At 45.1% G+C, this 27,185-nt stretch overlaps 1 protein-coding gene across 2 annotated transcripts; it reads left to right on the top strand.

Moving 5' to 3' along the window:
- The first annotated feature begins 1,988 nt into the window (after positions 1–1,988).
- On the top strand, positions 1,989–26,845 carry NOCT (nocturnin). Of its 2 annotated transcripts, none has more exons than XM_061191080.1 (3): positions 1,989–2,178; positions 23,469–23,741; positions 24,862–26,845. In XM_061191080.1, exons 1-3 carry the CDS (start codon positions 1,989–1,991, stop codon positions 25,683–25,685), a joined length of 1,287 nt encoding a protein of 428 aa, XP_061047063.1. In that variant the 3' UTR covers positions 25,686–26,845. The 2 variants fall into 2 exon arrangements, with proteins under 2 accessions (XP_061047063.1, XP_061047064.1); XM_061191081.1 differs by lacking the exon at positions 1,989–2,178 and adding an exon at positions 11,411–11,605.
- Positions 26,846–27,185: the final 340 nt, after the last annotated feature.

Raw genomic sequence — 27,185 nt, 5'->3', positions numbered from 1 at the left:
CGCACAGGCTCTAGAGCACAGGCTCACTAGTTGTGGCACACGGGCTTAGTTGCTCTGCGGCATGTGGGATCTTCCCCGACCAGGGACTGAACCTGTGTCCCCTACATTGGCAGGCCGATTCTTAACCACTGCGCCACGAGGCAAGTCCCTCAAAGCACTTTTCTTCCAACACTTTACTATGAATATTTCCAAACACATGGGAAAGAAAAAGAATTGTAAGTGAACTCCCATAGACCCTAGATTCTAACTCAACATTTTGCTATATTTGCAAAACACTTTTTATAGGCTAGTTTTATCAGCACTTTTTATTTCACCTAGTGACTAAGGTATGATTCTGTCTGTTTTTATAGACTAAGACTAAGAGACTAAGAGATTTAATGATTTGCCAAGAAGCATATCTCCCAGGAGTTATGATCAACCTGTGCCAGCTGATGGCAACCACATCTTCCGGGTGTCAGATGTACAGCCCAGGCCTGAACATACATTGAATATCCTCGGTAATGAAAAGCTTCCAATTCTTCAAGACAGGAGAATCACCAGAACCATGGGAAATCCGGCAAGAAAACATTTCTAAGTCATAGATCATTCAGAGAGGAATCCAGTCTTGGGCCTCCCTCCCCCTCACCCCACTTCCCTTCCTGGTTAGTCATCATTTCCTGCCCAAATCTAGCTGAGATATTTCTTCCATTCATTCTTTTTCAGTACTAGATGCAAGTCTAGAATAACTTTTTTATCAGCTGGCCTACTTCTCCCTCTTGCCTTTTCACACGCCCGAGATACATGACCTCAAGGAAACCACGGCCCTAAATCATATCCTTGCGCAGCTCACAAAACCGCTCACTGTTTCCTACCAAATTACGTCTAATATAACGTCCGCCTCCCGCAGTATAACCTATCCAAGCATCTGTCTTCTTACTCCTTAGCGTCCATCCTACATAACTAAGAGTTGTTCCTGTAAATACACTCAGGACTTTCTTTATTCCTTTTTCATGTGTAAATCACCACCACTCTCCCCCCCTCCCCCGCAAATTCCACAAGTGTAAAACCGAGACCTTCAAGTCTTTGCCCAACACAAATGCCAAGTCTTCTAATAAACCTTCTAGAAACCGCAGGCCTGTTATGACCTCTATCGCCAAACTTGCGAAAACTTGTGGCACTGATCTTAATCTACCTTGTAGAGCTTTATGGTCTGATTTCTCTTGCCACCTTCGGCCCCCTTTGCCTGAGGATAGCATTCTTGACGAATGGGATGTTGTCTTCCTCAGCATCGCCCTCGCACACAGTGGGGGCTTTATCGTGCTTAATTTCGTTTACCGCAACATGTTCCGCCGACGGCGTCGGGGGCGGACACCCTTTGCCGGGTTCACACGTACACTCGCACGTACACACGGACGCTGTCTTCCATTCGGACACCCACGTGTCTCCAGGGCCACAGCCCTGGAGCTGTCTTGGGTTTCCCAGCCTGTGGGCGTTTCCACTGCAGCCAGCGGAAGGGGAGGCTCATTCCTTTAAAACCGCCTCAAGGGATTCTTGTTACTTTGGACCTCCCACAGCCCCCACCCTATAAATAGCTTAAGATCCGCTTCCTCCCAAAGTAGTATCACTCCGGTTCGAGGAGTCCCTGCCTGGTCGTGCCGGGCTCCGGTCCCATGGATCCCCCCTCCCTGTCGCGCTTGGTAGCGCCCGCTTTGTCAGCGCTCTGCGCTCGCCGGTTACCCCGCAGCTCTCGCCGGCTGGCGGCAGACAGTGTCTTCGCGTCGCAGCAGCCGCAGCAGCCGCAGCATCAGCCGCTCAGTCTCGGGCTCGCCTGCCCAGCACCTTCCCCCGGGCCGCGGCGGGAAGAGAAGGAGCCCGGGAGCCTCCGCTCGGACGCCCCAGACAGTCTGCTCGGCTCGCCCGCGTCGGCGAGGCCCGCGGGTGGGTTGGGCGCGCCAGGGGCCGCGGCGGCGGCGGCGGCGGGGGTGGCGGCGGCGGCGGCGGCGCCCGGCATGTATCAGAGCCCGCGGCGGCTCTGCTCCGCCCTGCTGCAGAGAGACGCGCCCGGCCTGCGCCGCCCGCCCGGCCCGCCGCCGCGCCGCCGCTCGCCCGCGCCCGCCGCCGCCCCGCGCCTCGCTTCCCCCCGGCTCCTGGCGGCGGCCTCGGCGGCCCGCGGCGTCGCGAGGTCGTGCTCCCGAACAGGTGAGTGCGCGGCGGTTCCGGGCGGAGAACGCGGCGGCGGCCAACGCGCGGCCGCCACCTGGAGACGGCGCGGAATGAATGGGATCCGGGGGCCGCCGGGCGGTGGGGTCGGACCGGGAAGCGGGTCCCCCTCTCCCTGAGCCGCTGTCTCCGCTCTCCTTTGCGGATCTGCCCTCGCCTTCCCTTGCCTGGGGCTTGCACCGCGTCCGGTAAGAACCGGAACCCCGCGGGGGCTTCTAGTTTGATCCTTACCGTTCGATGCCGTGCTTTTTGTATTTCTCGCTCTTGACCTGTAAGTTTTCCCCTTCCGAGGCCGCAGGTTATTTGTGTTTTGTTTCTAATCGCACTAATGATGGAACATTTTATGCAAACAAACCAACAAAAAATCTAAAGTTACACTTAATCTGATCACGTAGCCTGCATGGCTTTTAGGTTCTGAATTTTGAAAAATGTCATGTGAACAGTGTGTTATAACACGCACTGACTCTTTGGACATACATTTGAAATCTTTCGGGAGCCTTCCCGTCTTAATATTTGCGTCATTCTGCGTCCTGTATACCTAGCTTAAGATCTTGCAAAGGTGATGCCGTCTTTGCCAAGAGCCAATTTTCTACGTCACGTGCCCTGGATTTCCCCTTTCTGGCCACCGAGGTTTCTGCCTGAGGACCCATTACCGCGGCCACAATTTACATACAAAGTAGTCATACTTTTCAAAATGAGGAATAAAGCTTCTCTTTCAAAACTGGCAATTTTATCACACTAAAAAAGTGTATTTTGGTTGTGCTCAAGTTTATTGCTGTTTAAGACGTATGAGCATCTTAGATTGTAAATAACTACATTTTGCTCCAAAAATTCTGGGTTAACGGGTTTTTTGTTTTGTTTTGTTTTTGTTTTTTGGCCCCGCTGCGTGGCTTGCGGGATGCCCAGACCAGGGACTGAACCCAGGGCCAGGGCAGTAAAAGCCCTGAGCCCTAACCACTGGACCGCCAGGGAATTCCCAAGTTTGGGATTTACTTAAGGACAGATTGAGCAATAAAAAGAATATGTTCAGTGTGGCTTTCTTTACTGAAAGTGATCACCCAGAATGGGACTAGGGACTTCCCTGGCGGTCAAGTGGTTTAAGACTCGCTCGGCGCTTGCACCGCAGGGGACGCAGGTTCGATCCTGGCGGGGGAACTAAGAGCCCACATGCCCTGCGGTGCGGCCAAAAATAAATGAATAAATAAAATAAAGTAAAATAAAATTAGGATGTTAAACTGGTTACCGGAGACTCTAAATTCTTTAGTGTTCTTAAAAAGGGTGAACTTGGCAGTCATTGAGATCTTCTTTCCAGTTCTATAGGAATTTGGCACAGTGAAATAACTGTTAGAATGGTTACCACCTAATATCTGTTAGTGTTTTTTCTTTTTTATAAAGTATTTTTTAGATAAATTTATTTATTTACTTATTTATGGCTGCGTTGGGTCTTCGTTGCTGCGCGCGGGCTTTCTCTGGTTGCGGCGAGCGGGGGCTACTCTTCGTTGCGGTGCGCGGGCTTCTCATTGCGGTGGCTTCTCTTGTTGCGGAGCACGGGCTCTAGGCACGCGGGCTCAGTAGTTGTACCACGTGGGCTCAGTAGTTGTGGCGCATGGGCATAGTTGCTCCACAGCATGTGGGATCTTCCCAGACCAGGGCTCGAACCCGTGTCCCCTGCATTGGTAGGCGGATTCTTAACCACTGCACCACCAGGAAAGGTCAGTGTTTTTTCTTGCTGGAAAATTTCAAGAGGAACATTGTTAGGTTTGAGGTGGGAGAAGGGGTGAAAGAAAACCAATTGGGGTCTTCCTAGCCGTCTCTTCTATCTTAACCTTTCACCTTAAATTTCCTCCAGGCCCCTCGGGGTTAGTCAGTAGGCTCATCTTGGGAGTACAGATAGCTTGCGTAACACACATACAGAGAGCTGTGCTGTTGGCTGAGGAAGAAAGTCCAGAACATTTGGAATCTTAGGCTTTGGACCTAGAAGGGTGTTTAATGAACTTTCTGGAAGTCCCCTGAAGTTTTAGAAGGAAATTGAAAGATTTTATGGTAGTTAAACTATTATAGACAGTTACTACTACAAGATCTAGGCAATTTTCTGGCTTCTGCGCAGTTTTCGCTTCAGCTACTTGTTGGAAGACACTCATGAATGCATTCATCAGTTCATCGCTTGATCACTCATTCATTCAGAAACTTACAGTCTGTCTCACTCTGTAGGTGCTTTATTATGGGAGGTAAAAGAACGTGAGACTTAGCCTGCCTCTAAGGAGTTTAGTGCCCAGTAAGAGAGGTGAGTTTTGCACAAAGACATGACTGTTTAATGAAATCAAACACCTTTTATTCTTAGTCTGTTACAATTAAAGGTTTGCAAATGGCACAAGGGTGCCAGAGAGCGCAAAGTCCCTTTTAGCAGTGGTGATCTTTCTCGGCTTCAAAACGTGGTTGGCATTTGAGCTGGGCCTTGAAGTGCAGTTTAGGATGGAAAGAGATTAAAACACTTTGCTTGGGAAAAGCCAGGAGCAAAGTGGAAGGCATGAAGCATGGATGTGGCAGGGTGAGAGAAGAGATGCCTTGCAAAATGTTTCCCAAAGAGCCTCAGAACCAGCATTAGGTGCTTTTTAAATAAATGCAGATTCATAGATCCTACTGTAGACTTACTAAACAGAATCGTTACAGGTGGGCCCCAGATTCCACATTACTTAACAAAATAACAACAATAATAAAAACCAGATTATTCTTACAGGCCCCGAGGTTTAGACATCTAGCTAGAGAAACCTTCAGGGAACTGAAGCTACTCTTCCCTCCAGCACCTTTTTGCGGGAGGATGGGTAATAAGGCCTCACACTTGACCCCATTTGATAACCAGTTCCTTCCTAACTTACGCCCCTTGGCAATCAGAAGTTACTGGAAAGATGAGTGCAGCCCCTTTGCAGTCATCAAATGCTGGGTTATTAGAATTTAAAAGGGGACCTAGCAGTGTTTTGCTACCTTTTCTCATGGAAGGACAGCAGCCCCCATAAAGAAGCAGCAGTTGCCACAGTTACTGTACTGGATGACTGTACTGGTCCGGTGTCATCTGTGGGTTTATAAATGCCTTCCTCCTCAGCTAATGAAGAGTTGGCTGAATTACTGTTCTCCATCACTGGAACATGTTGCTTTTTTTCTTGGTACAATTTTAAAAGCAAATACGGGCTCATTTGAGGAGGCGGCTTTATTTAGTATGTCCCTTAAGGATGTGAGTAAGCTGCTTATGAGAGAGAAGAAATGCAAAAGCTTGTAATTATCAAGCTTCTACAGAAATAAATTGCTTTCTTTGTAGGAGAACCAAGGTATTGTTTTCCTGTAGCATTTAATGGTGAGGGCTTAAATACAGTGAGTTATTGGGGGCTTTTGAATTAGTAACCATGGCTCCAGACTCACATTCAACACACTTGTATGAACGTTTGCAAATCATTTAACTTCGCTTGCTGGACTTTGCCTAGGGGAAAAAAATTAATAAGATAAATCGGTATCAATTGATCCACAAGTATTACTGAAACACAGTACACTTAAAAGGCCAAATATTTTATTGCTTCTCATGACTAATTGCAGCAGAGATTGAGAAGAAAGACATGAGTGTGGCCAGATTTGTTGGAAAAAAACTTTGCTTTGAATGCGAGAAAGGAGGGTAAGAGAAGACCATGTGCTGGAAGAGGGTGGCAGGTGTGGGAACAGCGATGAACACCCTGGGAAGAGGGGCACTTGAGAATCATCTGGGTCTTTCACCTGTCTACTTGAATCAATTTTTCCTGAGAATCCTGGCTATGTTGTGTTTAACAAGTGCCCCGGGTGATTCTCTCTGGAAAGCCTGGGGAGTATTTTTATAAGCTCCACTCCTAGAGGTACTTATTCCTCCTGGAAAGTTTGGGAAACCCGGAGGGAATTCTGGAATAGTGTTAAGAGTGTTGAGCTTGGGGCCTAAGACAATTCAGGAGACGCCTGAGCAAGAATGTTTCCCTGAGCAAAAGCGAGCTTCAAGAAAAGGAAAGAACTGGTGTATTTGTGAAAGTTCAGTGAGACAGAACTTGACACTGACATTGTAACGGGAGTGTACAATTTATAGAGTAGGTAGGTGGATAAATATGTACTCTGTAGGTTCCTGTGATGGGATGTTTGCTAAAGAGGTGAGGCAGGTATATTCAGGTTCTTGGAAGGAGGAGGGAGACTCAGTATATATATTTATTGTTAGGAGTCTCTAATCAGGATTCATAGGACCTTGATAACCACTTGAATGGTTATCACACTTGATGAATACTTAGCAATTCAAGGTTGATGTACATTTCTCTTTTAGGTGGTTCATGCTGAATTTTATTTGGAAAATTTTCATATAGTTTTCTTTTTTGAATTTTTGAATTTTATTTATTTTTTTATACAGCAGGTTCTTATTAGTTATCCATTTTATACATATTAGTGTATACATGTCAATCCCGATCTCCCAGTTCATCCCACCACCACCCCGCCACTTTCCCCCTTGGTGTCCATTCATTTGTTCTCTACATCTGTGTCTCTATTTCTGCCCCGCAAACCGGTTCATCTGTACCATTTTTCTAGGTTCCACATATATGCGTTAATATACGATACTTGTTTTTCTCTTTCTGACTGACTTCACTCTGTATGACAGTCCCTAGATCCAGCCATGTCTCTACAAATGACCCAATCTCGTTTCTTTTTATGGCTGAGTAATATTCCATTGTATACATGTACCACATCTTCTTTATCCATTCGTCTGTCGATGGGCATTTAGGTTGCTTCCATGACCTGGCTATTGTAAATAGTGCTGCAGTGAACATTGGGATGCATGTGTCTTTTTGAATTATGGTTTTCTCAGGGTATATGCCCAGTAGTGGGATTGCTGGATCCTATGGTAGTTCTATTTTTAGTTTTTTAAGGAACCTCCATACTGTTCTCCCTTGTGGCTGTATCAATTTACATTCCCACCAACAGTGCAAGAGGGTTCCCTTTTCTCCACACCCTCTCCAGCATTTGTTGTTTGTAGATTTTCTGATGATGCCCATTCTGACTGGTGTGAGGTGATACCTCATTGTAGTTTTGATTTGCATTTCTCTAATAATTAGTGATGTTGAGCAGCTTTTCATCATGATAGTTTTTAATTACACAAGTAACACATGCCCATTAATAAGAATGTTTTCCCTCAGAGCTTAAATGTCTTTGTCAGTACTGGTTATCTCCAGAAGTTTAGGATTGTTTGTCCTTGGTGTTCAAAAGTTCTGTCAGGATAAATGTCTCAGCGTCAGGTGAGCCCATTCAGTCTAAGGACATCCCATTCTTTAGCACAGGAAGATTTTCTATTATTTCTTGGGTTATTGTATCATATTCATTACTATGTCATCCCCCTTCTCATGTTATTAAAAAGTCCCGTTGGACAGATTGTTGTCCATATGGACCCACCCTCTATGGCTCCTCTCATTTTTTCAAGTCTTTATCTCTATTTCATGAGATTTTCTGAACGTGTCTATTTTGCAGTCGTTAACAATTTCTGGACATTTTCTAGTTCTCCGCTCCTTTTTTCACAGAAGCCTAGTCTTACATTGTGTCCTATGTAGTTGTGAATATATGTAGCTATGGGTGCATGTTTCTCCGGCAGGCCTTTCCTCCGGGGAGAGCAGTTTGCATGCCCTGTAGTTGGGGAGGTTAGGTGGGGGGGCAGCCAGGCCTCCTGTAGAGCCCCTGAGCGGGCCGGCAGGCTCCCTTCTGTGTCCTCTGCTGCTTAGCTCGCCTGCTCCAGCCCGCACTTCACAAATATCCCTGAGGTCCAGGGTTAGCGCCTGGTCTGCTCTGCTTCCCTTTACGTCCATCGCCCCTGGGAGCCCTTCCAGGGCCTGTCCCCCCTTCCCTGAAGCCTCCTCTCCAGCTGGCAGAAGCCACCCTCTTCTGTCTGTGAGAGAGAGGGGAAGTGGCGGAACTAGCCGCTGTGCCAAGTGCCTTCCTGAAAGAGTGACCCTGACAATCGCCTCTCTGCCTCCCCTGTCCTTTGTCTTTGTGGACTCAGCTGGGGGTTTCTTCAAAGCTCCCTTGGGAAGAGCCATATTTAATTTACCTTTGGTAGCTTGTACTGCATTTTCCTCCACTCTGGGTCCTCTGTTCATTCAAACCTGTCTGTCTGTGCCTTCCTGGAATTTTTCCAAATTTTTGGCCCATTGGTGGCATCCTTTCTTGCTTTACCATGTTATTGTTTCAGTCTTTAAAACATTTTGCCTACTTGTACCTTACTCCTGAAAGCTCTTAGGAAGGAGAGTAATTTATGTTCAGCCTCACGCCCGATGACCTATTCATTGTACACAACTTACCATTTCCCATTTTAAAAAGGACTAGAGATTTTTATTTTTTTAATTTTTTTAAAAACATCTTTATTGGAGTATAATTGCTTTACAATGGTGTGTTAGTTTCTGCTTTATAACAAAGTGAATCAGCTATACGTATACATATATCCCCACATCCTCTCCCTCTTGCGTCTCCCTCCCACCCTCCCTCTCCCACCCTCCCTCTCCCACCCCTCTAGGTGGTCACAAAGCACCGAGCTGATCTCCCTGTGCTATGCAGCTGCTTCCCACTAGCTATCTATTTTACATTTGGTAGTGTATATATGTCCATGCCACTCTCTCACTTTGTCCCAGCTTACCCTTCCCCCTCCGCGTGTCCTCAATGGACTAGAGATTTTAAAACTACTGAGAGTTTCACTTCAGATTTTAAAAGATGATTCTTTTCCTACATGTGTCGTAATTATTCAAGCAAGGCTATGGAAATTTATATATGAATTGTTTTCCCCTGTTTTAAATGACTGCGTCTTTCATTGGTTTTCTGAAGTATGTACAAACTGTATAATTCATTTCAATATAATCTAGAGCAGGGGGTGTGCAAATTTTTTTATAGAGAGCCAGCTAGTAAATATTTTAGGATTTATAGACCAAATATCTGTTACAGCTGTTCAACTCTGCTGCTGTAGTGTGGAAGCAGCCGCAGACAATACATAAACCTTATTTACGGACATTGAAGTTTGAATTTCATATGATTTTCACATCATGAAATACTATACACGGGCTGTAGTGTGTGGACCTCTGATCTAGAGGGAAAAATATCAGGCAAATAGTCCTCTTGGCGCCACACTCCATATTTCCATTCATAGCTGTAAACCTGGCCCGCTTCTTGAGTATCCCGGGAATGTTAGTGATGGGCATCAGGTAGTAACACAGACCTGATGTCTTAGTGGAGAGCTGCTGTCCCACCAGATTCTTTTCGTTTCTGCCTTTTCAGTTTCACTTCAGAGCATTATGCTAGAAAAGCCCGGCTTGTGGAAATGCTTGGCCAGCCCACTAACAATCGAGCGCCAATTTTAACAGGTTAACCTCAGCGTTCATTGTGGAGGGGTTTCTTTCTCCCGTAGCCATATTTTCTAGATGAATCGGGCGTGACTGAAGGTACAGCTTAGCCTTGTCCGGAAGACACTTGGGCGTTCCTGTCTGTGACCTCTGCCTAGCAGAGGTCGTTGGGATTGTCACACTGCGTCTAGGATCTTGTAATTTTAGACACGCTAGGTTGAGAGCCGTGACCTTCACTTGATATCTCGAGTAATGCCATGTGGGTCATTACACCGCTTTGTACACTTTGTGCTGTGCCAGCGTCCGCACCGTGACGGCGGTGACGTCCTCGTGACGTCCTCGGCAGAGGGAGGAGGTGGAATTCGACCTCTTGATTCCCTGCGCGCCCCTGGCGTGCCTCCAGCCAGTTGGCCTGACTCTGGACCAGCACTGTCAGGGATGCTGATGAGCTGCGGTCCAAGGTGCAGGCAGCCTTCTCCGGGGCCCGACCCTTTGCCAGTTGTGCAATCCTGAGAAAACCAGGTAATCGCTTAACCTCAGTCTCCGTGTTTATAAAAGTAGACAAACACAATACCTACTTTGCTGGATGGTTGGAAAGAGTAATGAAAATACATGCAAGGAGTATGGCACATGGTGGGCTCTCAAGTGGTAAAAGTAGCTTCTCTTTAAACCCAGAAAGTGAGCTTCACTAACAGTAACAAAATAGCTAACATTTAGCTCCCCTTTCGAAGGTGCTGGGTACAGCTAGTTTAATTCAGCGGCCGGTAAGCCAGTCAAGTAGGTCACAGTGATCCCCAGATGAAGAAATTGAGCCACAGAGGTAAATACCTTGGTCACAATCTGATTAGTAAAGGAGGAACTGGGATTTGAAACGAGGCAGCCTAACCCGAGACCATTTTGCCTCACTGAGAAAAGTGAAAGCTTTCGCCGTAAGGCTTTCCCATGCTTAGAGTCTGGTCTCTAGGACCCAGGAAGTGTAATGTACTAAAGTCCACAATTTGAAGGTGGTTGTGTGCATTTACCAGGTGGACCTGCCGGGGACGTGTTGCACTGTTTTGAGTTTCGGTGTTCTAGCTGATGGGTACATAAACACAAAGAGAGGGCCCTGACTACAGCCTCACAAAATTCCAAAAAGATAGAGTACGTTTAATAGTGACTCAGGACAAGTCACTTCTGAGCCTCATCTATAAAAGAGCCAAGGGGTTCTTGAGAGGGTAACAGGTGTCTCAGCAAGTAAAGGTGCCTAGTGCACCATTAAGTGCTCTACCAACGTAACGCGGTTCTTCTGCCAGTGTTCGACAGGGGTCCTTAAGTAACACTTTGCTGCCACTTGCCATCCTTTCTTTTATCAACATTTTTAAAGCGCTAGGCCGGGTACCGGGTACCAGGGGAAGTGGTAATCAAGGCAGATGTAGTCCCTACTCCTCATAGAACTAATGAGTGAAGGACAGGGATTGTAGTTCAAATGTCAAGGGTGATTTAAGTAAGAGAAGAAGGCCACGTGTAAGAAAAAGGGAGCCACTGGGGCTTGCTCCATGAAGCTGGGAGGTGGGGGGCTGTGCATCTTTGACTTCTTCAGTAAATACGAACTATACCACATATCCAGCACCCAGGCTGTTTTAGGTCGATGGTTATCTTGTGACTGTTTTGAAGGTGGCCGCGTGTGTTCAGGAAGCTGCTCTAAGGAGCCCAGGGAAAGCTAGCTGCTGAGTTAGCCGTCTAAACTTTCCGAGGTGGTTCAGCACACGGCCAGTAGGTGGCAGCACAGGCTCGCTGTTCAGCGATGCCTTCCCGTGACGTCTGTGCTTTTACACTTCTGGGTACTTTACGCTTGGAGGTTTCCGAGGGCCCAAGGCTGGTCAGCTCCAGCAGATTCTCAGGCGTGGACCCAGAGAATCCTGGCTTTTCTTCAGTTTTTGCTTTTTAACCAACATTTTTGCCAAGCCATCGTTTCAGGAGACTAAGCCCAGACTAGTTGTGAGAAATTATTAACAGACTGAATGGTTTGGGCAGACTCTAGAAGACGCAATTGCTGGGTAAGTAGAGAAATGTTACGTGGAGAGAGGTCTTTCTGCTGTGATTTCTCAGTGCCGTTAGGACTGCTTGGGGTGGTCAGCCCAGTCAGTTTAGGTCTCAACTGTTTGGGCTCTCATCCAGCCTTCTAGTTACTGATTGAAGGTGTTGTCATTAAACCCTGATCATTTCCCTCTGATGGCTGGCACTCTTAGGAACTTATATGGTGGTCTGCCTGTTGCTTTAGAGTTGCTTTAGTAATCAGTAGTGAAAAGAGTAAATGTATTCTGTATTTTAGTAATTCGCCCACTTTTGCTTTATTAGGAAAATAAAGGGATGACAAAATGGGGGAAGTTTACATACCACTGCTGTATTTCTGGAACCTAAATAATCTGAATTCTCTGGCAGACCTTTAAAGGCTATTACAAGGGTAAGAAGAGTTATTCCTATAAAGTAAAATAGCAGTGACGTCTTTATTCATCGTCATCATATCATCACAGAATGCAGGCATCCAGTTCTCGGTGTACATGGAAATATGCTTATAGGATTGGGAAATGGCAAGAGATGGGAGTGGTGCAGCTAAATGAGAAATAAAGGCATGAGAAGTAAAGCTGTTGTCACCTGCCTTTTGCCTGTATAAATTACATCTTGTGCATTACATTGAAATGATGGCTGATACTTTCTCTAGTAAAGTGGCTGGAAAAAAAATGAATTTGGGGCAAAAAGCGATATAATATGGGGTCAAATAAATAACACTCCAAACACATGTAAAATTGGACCCAGAAGCCAGTATGAGTGCCACATAAAAGTTCAGTAGAGGTTTTGTCAAGATTTCATGCTCTCCAGTATCTTAGCAACCACCTGGATGAATTGTTTGTGCTGCCTTGCCTCAGGAAAGTGGCTTTCCATGTTGCTGTTCAGAACCTTTGACGATCGTTTTAAAGCCCTGAATGGCAACCCCTATTAAGGTATAAAACTTCAGCAGAAAGGCAAGCAATTTTGGAATTGGACTTGTATTTATGTGTGAAAAAATTTTTTAAATGGTCGATACTCTAAAAGAAAAAATGACTTTTTTAAAACAGGTGAGAGAATTGTTACTAAGTTATCCCTCCTTGTAAAAGGGGCATAATCAGAGTGGCTACCTCCTAGGAATGTAGTGAGAATTACTTAATTTGCGAGTGGTGTATATAGTAAGCATTCAGCAGTCATTAGCTGTCATGGGCATCATTCTCAGGATGGGGGAGGGGCAGAAGGGTGTCGCATGCTCTTCAGCTTTCCTTTGTTCTCAAATTTAAATAACTTGCCTTACCACCTTGCAGTTCTTGGGTGGCTCTGAGCCTTGCTACGACGGTGTTACAAGTGCAAAAATAGCATGTGAAGTCTCCATGGTGTCCACTTTGAGTTATTAATTCCCTAGCACTTCCTTTGAATTGATGTCTGTATGTTACCAGAAAGTTTTAGGATATAAAGCCTTGAAAAATAACTGAATAAGCCCGTATGTTCTTAGGATAAAAGCCAAAAAGAATAACTGAAGACAGGAAGAAATGAATTGGGACTTCCCTAAATCCCTTCTGATTTGGTTCAGTAACCTGACTTGATGAGAAGAATATTTTTGAGTTATGGAAAATCTAGGTTGGAACTTAGAAATATGAGGACAGAGGTCAGAGAAGCTTGTCCGTGATTTGGAGACAGTACTGGTCTCTGGAGTGCCGTGGAGACAGCCTAGCAGCAGCGACCTCTCCCACCTTTCGTGATCAGATGCTCTGTCAGTTTGAGAAAAATTCAGATACGTGCTCTGTGTGAATGACAGACATGTCTACTTTCTGTTATTTCCTTTCACCTTTTTTAGTTCTCATTTTCTCCCCAGGGATTGCTTTGCTCGTATCCCCTGAAACGGGATGTCTACACTCAGGTGATGGTTGGTTCACCTTTTGTTCTACCTTTTGTTCTCTGGACCCCTTTGCATTCTTAAAAAATACGGAGGGTCCCCCAGAATTTTGTTTTATGTGGGTTAATATATAACATAATTAATATGACCTATGTTTATATATCATGTTAGAAAGTAAGACGAGAATTTTTAAATGTTTATCAAGTCATTTAATAGTAAAATCAGTGTTAACGTAAGTAACACTTTTGAACTGTTTTCCAAGACAAAAAGAAAGTTAGTGAAAGAGTGGCATTGTTTGACATTTTTGGAAATCTCTTTAAAGTCTGGCTTAATAGGAGACAGCCGTATTCTTGTATCTGCTTCTCCATTCAATCTATTGTGATATAGTTTGGTTAAAATATATGAAGAAAATTCCGTCTCTCACAGATAATATAATTGGGAAAAAGTATTTTAATAGCCTTATAAGATAATTGTGGATAGGCTTTTTTTTGTGGTAGTCTTCATGTTAATACGTAGTTATTTGTGACATGGAATCTGATACCATATATGTCAGTGAACTTTTGGTATTGGTTATTTGGCAAATGTTGTTTAACTGGGTTATGCAGATCTTCCAAGTGTTATACAATATAGAAATAATTGTAGTTACTATCACCACCAATCTCGTCAGAAATGTTTTTTAAGTATTGGGGACTTGTCAGGCTCCTGATGGCAGATATGTTTTCCAGAACTGCCTCTGGGAAATCTTCCTCGCGGGCAAAAACCGCTGTCAGTTGTTTTCCTTAAAGGGACAGGCTGACTTCTTCTTACATTTTAGTGGATAAGTGTCTGCCTAGTGTCCATATGTGATGAACTATAGTTTGTCGGTTCTTCGAGGTGAAATGGTGTTCCATGAAGACTGGGACGGGTTCATTTTGCAGCTCAGACGCTCACCCGAGCGCTAAGGCAGCGTATTTTGTGTGCAGCATAAGTGTTTCTGTGGACTCTCCATTTTGTCACATGTTAAAGATATGTCATCGAGGCTGCACATTTAACAGAGATACTTACTACTGCCTCACTAAGGGACATTTTAAAGTAAAACAGCCACTTTTAAATTAAAACCCTGAGTGATGGGGAAGAGCACAGTGGCCACTAGTGGAGCCCGGGGTCATGAAAACCTTGGCCGTGCGTGGCTCCAAGAGTCTCAGACACCCCAGTGGCCCGTGAACCACGCCCTGAGCTGCTGCTGGAGCAGTGCCTCATCAGTGGGTCGGAAACCAGACGTAGTCGGGTCACGGCTAAAAAAGACATGGAATACACCAGAAAATGGCCCAGATGTCATGCAGAAAAAAGCCGTTCTGTGAACCTCCTTTTAGATATCTATGTATGCCATGTGTGCGCGCTGAGTTGTGAGTGTAGAATGTGTCCGTTTCAATTTTTATACTTATTGGCTAAATATAGCTTATCTTATAGATGTAAATATATAAATATTCATGTGTATTTATTATATATGTTTACCTAGCATCATGTAAAAATGACAGTTTTAACTGAAAGCGTTCATTGCCACAGAAGTACCTTATCTGCTGGGGCCTGACAAGGCATCAGGACCTCCTAGGGTCCCACAAAAAAATCAAACAAAATTCCTTAAGAAGTAATGTTATATTTTACCAAAATGTTTTAGATTTATGTTTCTATACTCACAATAACCCGGGACATATAAAGATATAAAATAGACATTTGTAGCATGGGAAAAAAGCAGGTGGATGGTAGCATTAACTAAATAAATGATTAGCTCATGGCAGACAGCAAGTGGAAATACAGAGCCGTCCACATCGCTAATTATCTCTGTATCTACACATCTATATGTATAGTAAGTGAAACATGAATTCAGGCTGATGTCTCTGACTCCAGCTCAGTACCATGGGATTCCTTCTTTTTTTTATTTTTGGCTGCGTTGGGTCTTCGTAGCTGCACACGGGTTTTCTCTAGTTGTGGTGAACGGGGGCTACTCTTCGTTTTAGTGCACGGGCTTCTCATTGCGGTGGCTTCTCTTGTTGCCGAGCACGGGCTCTAGGCGTGCGGGCTTCAGTAGTTGTGGCACGCGGGCTCAGTAGTTGTGGCTTGTGGGCTCAGTAGTTGTGGCGCACGGGCTTAGTTGCTCTGCGGCATGTGGGATCTTCCACATGCCAAGGACCAGGGCTCAAACCTGTGTCCCCTGCATTGGCAGGCGGATTCTTAACCACTGCGCCACCAGGGAAGTCCCTGCATACATATTCCTGAATGAACTTAAGTTCATTTAGGTAAATACCTAGGGGCATGAATTCTATGTGTATTTTAAAAACTGCCAAACTGTCTTCCAGAGTGGCTATACGTGGGAAGCAGTAAGTGGGAGTTTGTGAAGGATTGCTACTTCTTACTTAAATATTTGGTAGACTCACCAGCGAAGCCATCAGGGCCTGAGCCTTTCTTTTGGGCAGATTTTATCTTAATTTAGTACCTTTGCCTCCCTAGTTGAATACTTCCATGGAGCTGAGGGGGAGGGGTGGGACCAGCCCCGGCAGGACCCGGCACAGGCTAGCACTGTCCTTAACTGAAGTTCAATAGCTTTTGTGAATAAAAGCTTCTCAGTTCGTTGTATGCCTTTGGTCTACAGCCAGAGCACTGAAATGGCTGGTTTTGACACTCTCGTCCGGGTTGATAATTGTTTTGGGGGAGGACTTGTCGGCTTCCTCACGTTGTCATGCCTGAAGTCTCCTGCTTCGTGGGTTTCTCCCTTTACTGTGTCACCCCCGTTAGCAAACAAACATGATACAGCAGCTTCCCCAAATTCTCATGCCTCCATCTCCAGCCACCATTCCATTTCTCCTTTTTTGGGGGAGGGGGGCAAGATTTTCTCAAAATACATCTCTACTCTCTGTCCTGTTCCCTATTCTCCCCACACCTCCACCAAAAATCAAAAATCGCTGTCATTAAATTCATCACCGTTTCCCATGTCGCCAAATCCAGATCTGAGCTGTGTTCTGTCTTCATCTTCCTTGAACTATCAGTAGCATTTGACACAGGACACGGCTCCCTCATGGACGAAACGCTTTCTCTACTTTGCTCTCCTGACTGTCCTGCCCCTGGCCTTTGCCTTCTTTGCACATTTTCACCACACCCTCCCAGAGCCTGAGTCCTCGTCTGTGCACGAACGTCTTGCACGTGTTCATTTCCAGTTTGCACCTCTCTTCCTGAGCATTAGTCATGTCTTGCAGCAGATCCCACCCCGTCTTCCTAACCTGTATTGGCAGCTTCACCCTTCTGGTTGCTCCGCCAGCCGCCTTGGAAACTTTTTTTTTTATATAAATTTATTTATTTATTCATTTATTTTTGGCTGCGTTGGGTCTTCGTTGCTGCGCGCAGGCTTTCTCTAGTCGCGGCGAGCGGGGGCTACTCTTCGTTGCGGTGCGCGGACTTCTCATTGCGGCGGCTTCTCTTGTTGCGGAGCACGGGCTCTAGGTGCATGGGCTTCAGTAGTTATGGCTCGCGGGCCCAGTAGTTGTGGGGCACGGGCTTAGTTGCTCCGCGGCATGTGGGATCTTCCCAGACCAGGGCTCGAACCCGTGTCCCCTGCATTGGCAGGCAGATTCTTAACCACTGCGCCACCAGGGAAGTCCGATTGGAAACTTTTGACTACTCTTTCACAAGCCACATCTAAGTCATCAGCAAAACTTGTCGGCTTCAACTTTGGATGTATTCAGAATCCAACCACTTTAACTGCTACCACTTCTCCTAGCTACCACTGTCTTGCCTGGATTATTGTAACTGTCCCCTAATGGGTTTCCTATGTCTGCCCTTCTTTCCCTACAGTGTGGTATATTTTTAATAATCAGCCAGTGAGATTTTTTTTAATATGAATCAGAGTCTCTCGCCTGCTTTGAATTCTCCAGTGGCTTCCTATCTCGGATAAAGGCTCAAGTCCATAGAATGGCCTCCCAGGGCCTACACAGTCTGCTCCCCTGTCCTTACTGCCTCATGGACCTCATCTTCTGTTCATTCTCTAAGTCACTCTAACCCTCTTGCTGTTCAGCAGCCTTGCCAAGCATGTTCCTTCCTCGGGGCTTTTGCATTCACCGTTCCCTCTGCCCAGAATGTTCTTGGATTTCTCTAAGACGGGTTTCCTTGTGACAGTTAGATCTCTGTACCCTTTAGTGAGACTCCCTTGAGCATCCTGTATAGATTAGCAACTTCCCTTCCCTAGCATTCCCTGTCTCCCCTTTCTCCTTTTTATTTTGCTCCAAAGCACTTTTCACCATATGACAAAATGTCTATCGCCTTGTTTGTCTCTCCCCCGTACAAAATAAGCCCCATAGCCAATAAGGAGAGAGCTTTTAGTCTGTTCAATGATGTGTCTATTTCCTATGGACCAGAGTGGTGTCTGTGTGAGAGAGCGAGGCAGGGGATTATGGTGGCCACCTACCAAGGAAGTGGTGTAGTCAGGAATGAGAGCTGAATATCTTGAGTCCTTTTTTGAAGTCTTTGATTACTCTTATCCATCCTGATGGTTTTAGCCCTTACTGTACCCTAGCCCATTCCACATAGTATGCATTCACTTTTTCTCGTTAATTTATGTATATATTAATCTTTAACCAAACACTTCTTGAGAGAAAAGATCAGCTCATATTTTATAGGTATGGAATGCTCTTCCCGAAGTTCAGAGAACAGAGAAATAAGAATGTAAAATCAGCATACTGCAGACAGATGGTTCCTGGGGACTGCAGGGTTAGATTAGATTGTGGAGATTAGTTTTGCCAGTGCCCACTGGCCGAGAGAGTGACCTGCAGGGGTGGACAGAATGTAGAGTGCCCAGCGGGAGCAGAGCCTTGCTGTCTAGGCGGAGGGTGGAACCATCTTCCAGGACCATGTGTCTCTGTCCTGACGCCTTGCTCTCTATGCGAGCAGCTGATTGGTTAATCAGCTTCCCAGGTACTTTGGTATCAGAAGGCATGTCCTAGGCTGGCTTCGTTATTAAACAGGGTATTCAGGCTTGCATCTGTCCATCAGGGGGACCGTCTTAGGGTTTCCTGTAAGATCTAAGGAGGAGAGACAGGACTATAGTAAATATGCCCTGAAATTCCCCTCTGCCCAGTCTCTTAGTTGAAATTTTGCCCGATTCTCTTTCTTGGGTAGATGAATCTAGTGAAACAAGAGCAAAAGGTCTATGTCAGTAAAACTTTTGAAAAGACAACCTTTAATGCATTCCAGAGTACTGTTATTACACCCAACAGAAATTGCCCATTTGGGGACTCAAATTTGAGGGGAATAAAAGTCATTCTGAATAACATACGCAAGTTTTCTTAATAGAGATGTGTGTGCCCTCTAGTAGAAATGCTATTTTGAAATTGGTACCTGTTCTAACCTAGATGCATTTTCCAAATAATCTTAAAGAAATCATGGTCACTTAACAAGCCTTGTCAGCAGCTCTGGAGAGTGGCACAGCTGAATGAATGGTGGTAGAGCTGGGACTGGAACTGATGCTTTGATACCCACGATGCAGTACATCCTTCCTCTTTTTTGCTGCAAAGCTTTGTCCTTTGATGGTAAATTTAATTTTTGAAAACCACCAAAAGTCACAAATAAGGTGAATAACAAGATTTAATAATCCACTATTGGTCCAAAATGAGCCAGCTTTAACAAGAATGTTTTTTTAAGTTTTTTATTTTGATAAAAGTCCAAATTATCAATGTTTTGTGTTGTGGATTGTGTTTTTTGGAGTTTTTTTTTTTTTTTTTTTTTTTTTTTTTTTTGCCGCACCATGCACGGCTTACGGGAATCTTAGTTCCCCGACCAGGGATTGAACCCATGTTCCCTGCAGTGGAAGAGCAGAGTCCTAACCACTGGACCGCCAGGGAATTCCCTAAAAACAATTAAACAGTTTTTAATTGAATATGCTTGCTTCTTTCTGGTCCCTGCTTCCCCCCACCCCCATGCTTTTTTTGGGTGTACTAAATCTTCATTGGGTCATTATCAGATCACATAGCCATTGTATATTGTACTCTGTCTTTTAACCTCATTTAGATTTGATTTTCTAAGTAGCTACATGTTTACTATAGTACCACCAGTTCTTAAATCAGTGTCTCTGGTCATTTTGGTGTAAATCTTGTTCTCTAGTTCCAGGGGTGGCAAAGACCTTTCTGAAAAGGGCAGGATAGTAAACATTTAGGCTTTGAGGGCCAAAAACAATCCTGTCACGTACTCTGTGTGTGTGTGTGTGTGTGTGTGTGTAACATCTCTTTAAAACCATTCTTTGCTTGAGGACTGTACTAAAATATATCTGGCTGCAGTTTGCCATCCCCTACTCTAGTAGTTTCTGGAAGAAGTGCTCCTGGCATCAGTATTCCAGTTTTGCTGGATATAAAATCCTTGTATCCTCGTATACTGATGAGCCATATATATAAAGTTTGACATATATTTCAAATGTGTAACTTCATTTTCTTCTGGTATAAAACATTGCAGTTGAAGTCCGGTGATACTCTAATTGTCCTTGGAAGTTACTTGCTGTTTTTGCCTAGAGCCCAAGGGATTTTTTCTTTTTCTTTACAGCCCAGTTGGTGTTGGTCATTCTGGGTTGATATTCTCAGGTATGTGTGTCCATGATACATGTTTTTTTAACCTCATAATTTTTTCCTTTTAAACCATTCACTTTATTTTTTTCCAGCTTTATTGAGGTATAATTAACAAATAAAAATTGTATGTATTTAAGGTAAACCACATGATATTTTGATATTTGTAAACGTTGTGAAATAATTACCTCAGTCAAGCTAATTAACATATCTCACTCACATAGTTACCCTGTGTGGTTGAGGGAGTGGGGATGTGAGATCACTTTAGATCTCCTCTCTTAGAGGATTTCAAGTATGGAATACACTATTGTTAACTGTAGTCACCATGCTGTACATTAAACCTCCAGAACTTAATTCATCCTGCATGATTGAAACTTTGTACTCCTAAAAGTTTTCTCGATTTATAGTTTTTAGTATTTGTTTCATTTCCTGGCATTGGTTTTCCTGCTACAAGAACCCCTGTTTACCCATATGTTGCATCTTCGCTTAAAATTAGTACATAGTGTTTGCCACTGTCTCTTAAATGCTTTATCTCCTCATTTCTTTTTGTTATGTTTTTTGTTACTAATTCTTTGTGTTGCCTCACTTCTGAGTTTTCTAATTTAGGCTATTCTGTCATTGTCTTATCTTTTAGCTCATTTTGCAATAGGATATAATTTTGATTGGCTTTCTCGCCATATCTTTCTGGCACACTTTTATTGTCTGAACAGACGTTAACCTGTTCCTTATTCACTTCATGTGAAGGTTTTTCTAAGTTTTTAGAAAGAAGTGTGACTCAGCATAGTTTTTCTGGCTTCACGTAACTCCTCAAACCTTCGACTCCTGTTGGACACTGTTACCCTCTTTTTCACATTCATTTTCACATGGTACTTGCTTTTTATCACAGCAACTACCCCAGAACTCAGCTTGGCAAGGATATGATGTCATTAAAAGGATGTAGAGCAGTCCTGTTGAAAGTGAACTGCATCAAGCTGGTCATTTGCCTAGAGCCTGACGAATGTCACATACTGGAGCCCCTGTGAATTTGCTGTGATGCCCTGTGACAGTTTGGTCTACCGTTAGGGTGATGCTGACGCTGCTGATCTGGAAACCACACTTGAGAAACCAGTAGGACTTTTCTTTTTAATTTATTTTATTTTTTGGCTGTGTTGGGTCTTCCGTGATGCTCGCGGGCTCTCTCTAGTTGCGGCGAGTGGGAGCTATTCTCCATTGCGGTGCTCGGGCTTCTCATTGCGGTGGCTTCTCTTGCTGCAGAGCACGGGCTCTAGGCGTGTGGGCTTCAGTAGTTGCAGCATGTGGGCTCAGTAGTTGTGTCTCACAGGCTCAGCAGTTGTGGCGCACAGGCTTAGTTGCTCCGCAGCATGTGGGATCTTCCCAGACCAGGACTCGAACCCCTGTCCCCTGCATTGGCAGGTGGATTCTTAACCACTGTGCCACCAGGGAAGTCCCCCAGTAGGACTGTTTACTGCCTTTTATTTATTTATTTAATTTTAAAAATTTGTGTGTGTTAGTTTCTGCTTTATAACAAAGTGGTTCGGCTATACACATACATATATCCCCATATCCCCTCCCTCTTGCATCTCCCTCCCACCCTCCCTACCCCACCCCACCCCTCTAGGTGGTCACAAATCACCGAGCTGATCTCCCGATCTCCCATAGCTGAGCTACGCAGCTGCTTCCCACTAGCTATCTGTTTTACATTTGGTAGTGTATATATGTCCATGCCACTCTCTCACTTCGTCCCAGCTTACCCTTCCCACTCCCCGTGTCCTCAAGTACATTCTCTACGTCTGCGTCTTTATTCCTGTCCTGCCCCTAGGTTCATCAGAATCTTTTTTTTTTTTAGATTCCATATATATGTGTTAGCATACGGTATTTGTTTTTCTCTTTCTGACTTACTTCACTCTGTATGACAGACTCTAGGTCCATCCACCTCACTACAGATAACTCAATTTCGTTTCCTTTTATGGCTGAGTAATATTTTTACTGCCTTAAAAAAAACCCAAAAATCTAGAAGTACAGAAGAAAGATTTTCAGAGTTGTACTGCCAGCCAAGAAGAAAATTCCTGTGGACCCATGTACTCAGATAGGCAAACAAATTTATTAAAAGGAATTTAAAATACTCAAATCAAACAGTTTCGGAACAGGTGTTTGCGTGTGTTCATGCATGTGCGTTTGTGAGAAGAACAGGCTTGCTGGCAGTTGCACGTGCACAGAAATGTATGTTGGGAAAACTGGTGTGTTTCTTTGCCTTAATCTAGCTTTCTTCTTGGGGAACTACTTTTGAGTTGATGAAAAGGAACGATAGAAAGCATGCTTGCATGCTTGTTGACCCTTGGTGGTGAACACTTGAATCTGCTTTTGTGACCTGCTACAGCAAGTTCGATCAACTGCTAGTTTCAGATGCAATCAGCTTGCCAAATAATACGTTTTATGAAGGAAACTTTGTGTCCTTCAAGAGGAGGCAAGGACTTGGACGGGGTAGGGAAATCCAGGTTCCTCCATACCAGGAACCCCGCACGGAATCAGGTGGTTCCAGGTAAAACCTGCCCCTGATTCACACTATAATGAAGAGGAAACAAGGCTGACCTTTAAAAGAGCAATCAGCTACTTACAAGTGAGGTGACGGCCACAACTGTCCTCAGGCTGACTTGTCGAAGGTTGTGCTCTAGTCTCCTTAGTGAGTTATTGTCGAGTTAGATAAAAATAGGAAGCCCTAGGAAGTGCACTGACGGTGCTTCCTGCACCTCTCCTCGCCCTTTCTCCTCCCAGGATCCCAGAAAATGTGGGCAACTGCCTCTGCTCCCAGCCCCTTTTCTGATTTGTTAAAAATCTGGCAATCGATATTAGATTACAGACCGTACTGCTCAGTGATGTTCAGTGTCCCACAGAAAGCCAGGTCCCTGGTGTGCAGTTAACATGTACGAGAAGCGGGATATGGATTGAATCCAGCCGTTTCTCGCCATAGCAGAGGGATCTGTATAGGTGACGTGGCTGGGGCAACAGCCTGCTCTAACCGAACCTGTTCTCCAGGATTAACTGGGCTTTCTGATATCTGGCTCTGTACACACTGGTCTTCACGTTCTCACTTAAAATGCACAGAAAAAGGAATATGGATTTTGTTTAGCCATGCTTTCATAAGACTGTGTCTATAAATTACAAAGACAGATCCTAGGTTAGAATAAGCCGTAAAGATCGAGGTATCTCAACAGCGGTATTTCAAGTACCTGCCCTAAGAGAAAGCTAGAACCCGGAAGCTCCTTTAATCCGCCCTGTAGAACGCGAACGTGGCGACATCGCCCTAAACTGAGCTCCCGGCTTCTATGGACAGTTAAGTGCCTTACCTTCCGGCTGAGCCGAGTGAGCCGAACGGGAACGGAAGACGAGCCGGGCGAGTGACTGTGCTTTCCTTCCCCACAGCGTGTCCCATGGGCAACGGCACGAGCAGGCTCTACAGCGCTCTCACCAAGACCCTCGACGGCAGCCCCGCCGCCCAGCACCCGGAGTATCTGGTGGCGCCCGACCCGGAACATCTGGAGCCCATTGACCCTAAAGAGCTCCTTGAGGAGTGCAGGGCCGTCCTGCACACCCGGCCTCCCCGCTTCCAGAGGGGTTTCGTGGATCTGAGGGCCGACGGCCCCAGTAGTAGCCACACGCCTATCCGGGTCATGCAGTGGAACATCCTCGCCCAAGGTACGCCTGCCTGCGCCGTGACCGCCTTCCCGCTCCGCCTGCCCCGCCGCCTGTGCGCAGGGAGAGGGGCGGGCGGGCCGGGGCGCTGGGGCGGCCGGGGGAGCTCCCGCGCGGGGAGGTTAGGAAGGGGAGTCGCCTGGCTTTCACTGCCCAGTCCAGCAGCTCGAGACGTACTCCTTACCTTCCACGTGTGCAGACTTTCCGCGTTCGGGGAAAGTGTCTGCTTCCCGGCACATGCTTCCTGTCTCTTGTTAGCCCATAAGCTTTCATCAGTTGTCTCCCACTTTGAGTCCACAGCACTAAGATAGCACCTGGAAGGGGGAAACTGAGTCTACCGAACGGGTGACCCTGAGCCTTCTGCGGGGAGTGGGGGCTGTGTAGGGGTGGTGCTGAGTCGGGGTACTCCTGAGGCCGGGTTCTCATCCAGACGCCTCTTCGTAACTTGAGGCCAGAGATGTTGCTTCAGTTCTCTGTGCTTTAAGATGTCACTTGGTACGGTAGAAAGGACTCCTTTCCTGGGTCTGCTCAGTTAAAAAACAGGTGTGTCAGTCAACTTTATTGCCGATCATGTCGCAGTTGAAATTTTAAGAAGAAACCAGGGTCACCATTTTTTCTGGAAAAGAAGGGCATACTCCCTGACTTTCCAGTCTTTGATTCATTTGTTTTTTCCAGGTGTAGGAAAAAGCTGCCCATTTTAAATGGGTGTCATTTATTCTAAGTGGTGTCTATAAAGGCCTGGTATGGCTTATTTATTATAAGTCAGTGTTGAAATCACTCTATAGAGTTAAATGTATTTACTTCATCTGGCGTAGTTTAGATCTCTTGGACGCTCTTGGACGCCAGAGAACACTGTCTAAAGCTAAAACTTAAGATCTTATGTCCTAGAATATAGTGACAAGAAATAGTTTTAATACGAAAGGATCAGTTAGTTGCTTGCTTCATCTGGATGGTAAGAGGTTATTCAGTTTGGTAGGTCGGTGCGGTAAGAGAAGAACCACCCAGAGCATCTGAAGCAGGGGAAGCACTCTGAAGGTCTTGGGTAGCGTCAAACCTAAGGAGACTCGCAGGTACTTAGTAGCGGTTCTTAGTAGCTGACCACTGACCGCCTTTTTTCTTTCAGCTCTTGGAGAAGGCAAAGACAACTTTGTACAGTGCCCTCTTGAAGCACTCAAGTGGGAAGAGAGGAAATGTCTCATCCTGGAAGAAATCCTAGCCTACCAGCCCGACATACTATGCCTGCAAGAGGTGGACCACTACTTTGACACCTTCCGCCCCCTCCTCGGTAGACTGGGCTATCAGGGCACGTTTTTCCCCAAGCCCTGGTCACCTTGTCTGGACGTGGAACACAACAACGGACCAGATGGCTGTGCCTTGTTTTTTCTCCAAAACCGATTCAAGCTCGTCAACAGTGCCAACATCAGGCTGACAGCCATGACGTTGAAAACCAACCAGGTGGCCATTGCCCAGACCCTAGAGTGCAAGGAGTCCAGCCGGCAGTTCTGCATCGCCGTCACCCACCTGAAGGCTCGCACGGGCTGGGAGCGATTTCGATCAGCTCAAGGCTGTGACCTTCTCCAGAACCTGCAGAACATCACCCAGGGAGCCAAGATTCCCCTTATCGTTTGTGGGGACTTCAACGCAGAGCCAACAGAGGAGGTCTACAGACACTTCGCGTCCTCCAGCCTCAACCTGAACAGCGCCTACAAGCTGCTGAGCGCGGACGGGCAGTCGGAACCTCCGTACACAACCTGGAAGATCCGGACCTCGGGCGAGAGCCGGCACACTCTGGATTATATCTGGTATTCCAAGCATGCGCTCAGCGTGAGGTCAGCCCTGGCTCTGCTCACCGAGGAACAGATTGGACCCAACCGACTACCGTCCTTCAATTACCCTTCAGACCACCTGTCCCTAGTGTGTGACTTTAGCTTTAACGAGGAACCTTGATGGACATTTATAAATGCTTGTCTGTGTCTCTTTAATCACAGGTCTTAACCAGGGACGTTTCAGGAAGCTGAAATAAGATAAGAGGTTGACTGAGGAAGGCTCCCCAGTTCCTCTCACTTCACTTTCCATGTTTCCAGCATGCCTTTGGGAAGGAACCCCATTTGCTCACAAACCTTTTCCATTAAAACCTACAGCGAAAAAGGTGTTTGCACTCCAGTTTTGGTTTGTATTGTTTTCTTTCCCTTAGCATTAATTACATTTTGATCATTTAAGGGCATTATGTTTGGCTTTGTTTGGAAGCTTTTTCAGTTTGAGGATCCTATGTTAAAATAGACTTGCTCGAGTACCCTGTAATTAACAAGTATGCAGGAACAATTTCTCTAGACAACATTTCAAGTTATTTATTTGTGGTTTTTTAAAAATATCAACAAGTTATGCATGGCAATATTTATTTTTTTTATATCTTCGTGTAAAATTAAGTAAATAAATTATAGCATTATGAACATTTAAAAAACATGCAAAACATAAGTTATAGAGTAATTTATAGTAATCTTCTTAAAGCGTTAAAGATGTTCTTACTTGGGTTCTAATAAAATAGTAGTGTACAAAGGAACTGTTTAGGCTGGAGGGGTTTTTGTTTGCTATTTAAGTGGAAATATCAGTTCTCCTTGATACATTCTTCACAAATCCTTGCTGTGCCTCCGTGTCCCCCATTATTATGTTTCTTGAAGAAATTCCATTTCTGGTTTTCCATCGGAATGCTATCAGTGTACATTTACGGTCACTCAAAAGTGTCATTATATGTATTCAATATGCTTTGCACAATAGGTTGTTTAGCAGCTGATATGTGGCAGTGGCTAAGTCAGTGGGACCTTCTTTTCAGAGATGGGAAACTATTTCTAGCCTGTTAATGAGGCTGTCGTTGAGATTTACTGAAATAGCCAGGTGACTGGTTTAAAACAACTAGAAAGCAGAGTATAGAGTTAGAAAGATAACCTGGAATTCTCTTCCCTCAGAAATAAAAGTGGTAAAGATAACAGGTGAAACCCCTTCCTAACAAAAATCCCAAAAAATAGCCCATTGGTAATAAATGGATAGATATTTTAACCCGTGAGTTGTAAATATTTAAGATCAATAAATAAATGGTCTTTTAAAGCTAATGTTTTCATATCTTGTCTTTTCATTGCAAAGAGAATCTGAGAATAGACTGGATCTTTTAATCCTGTTAATGCGGTGCCCACACCGTCCTTTCCACTCACACCTTCATTTTTAAACTGGACAAAGGTGGATCTGTAGTTGCACGTTGAAGGCATCTGTGCTATGCTTATGAGGTATCGCTCGGTGACAGGGTTGGAGTCCCCAAAGTCGTTCCTCCAGACATTTCTGCATTGGAACCACTTTTGAGACAAATGAGGTTTGCAGTATATTGTATACACGAAATCTTGGGGCTACCTGGAAGGAATGGCAGCTGGGAAGAACATCTGTACCAATTGTCATCTG

Source organism: Eubalaena glacialis, chromosome 5 (genome assembly GCF_028564815.1).
Source record: "Eubalaena glacialis isolate mEubGla1 chromosome 5, mEubGla1.1.hap2.+ XY, whole genome shotgun sequence".
In the NCBI taxonomy this organism is placed as follows: domain Eukaryota; kingdom Metazoa; phylum Chordata; class Mammalia; order Artiodactyla; family Balaenidae; genus Eubalaena; species Eubalaena glacialis.
This window is presented reverse-complemented; position numbering and strand designations above follow the sequence as displayed.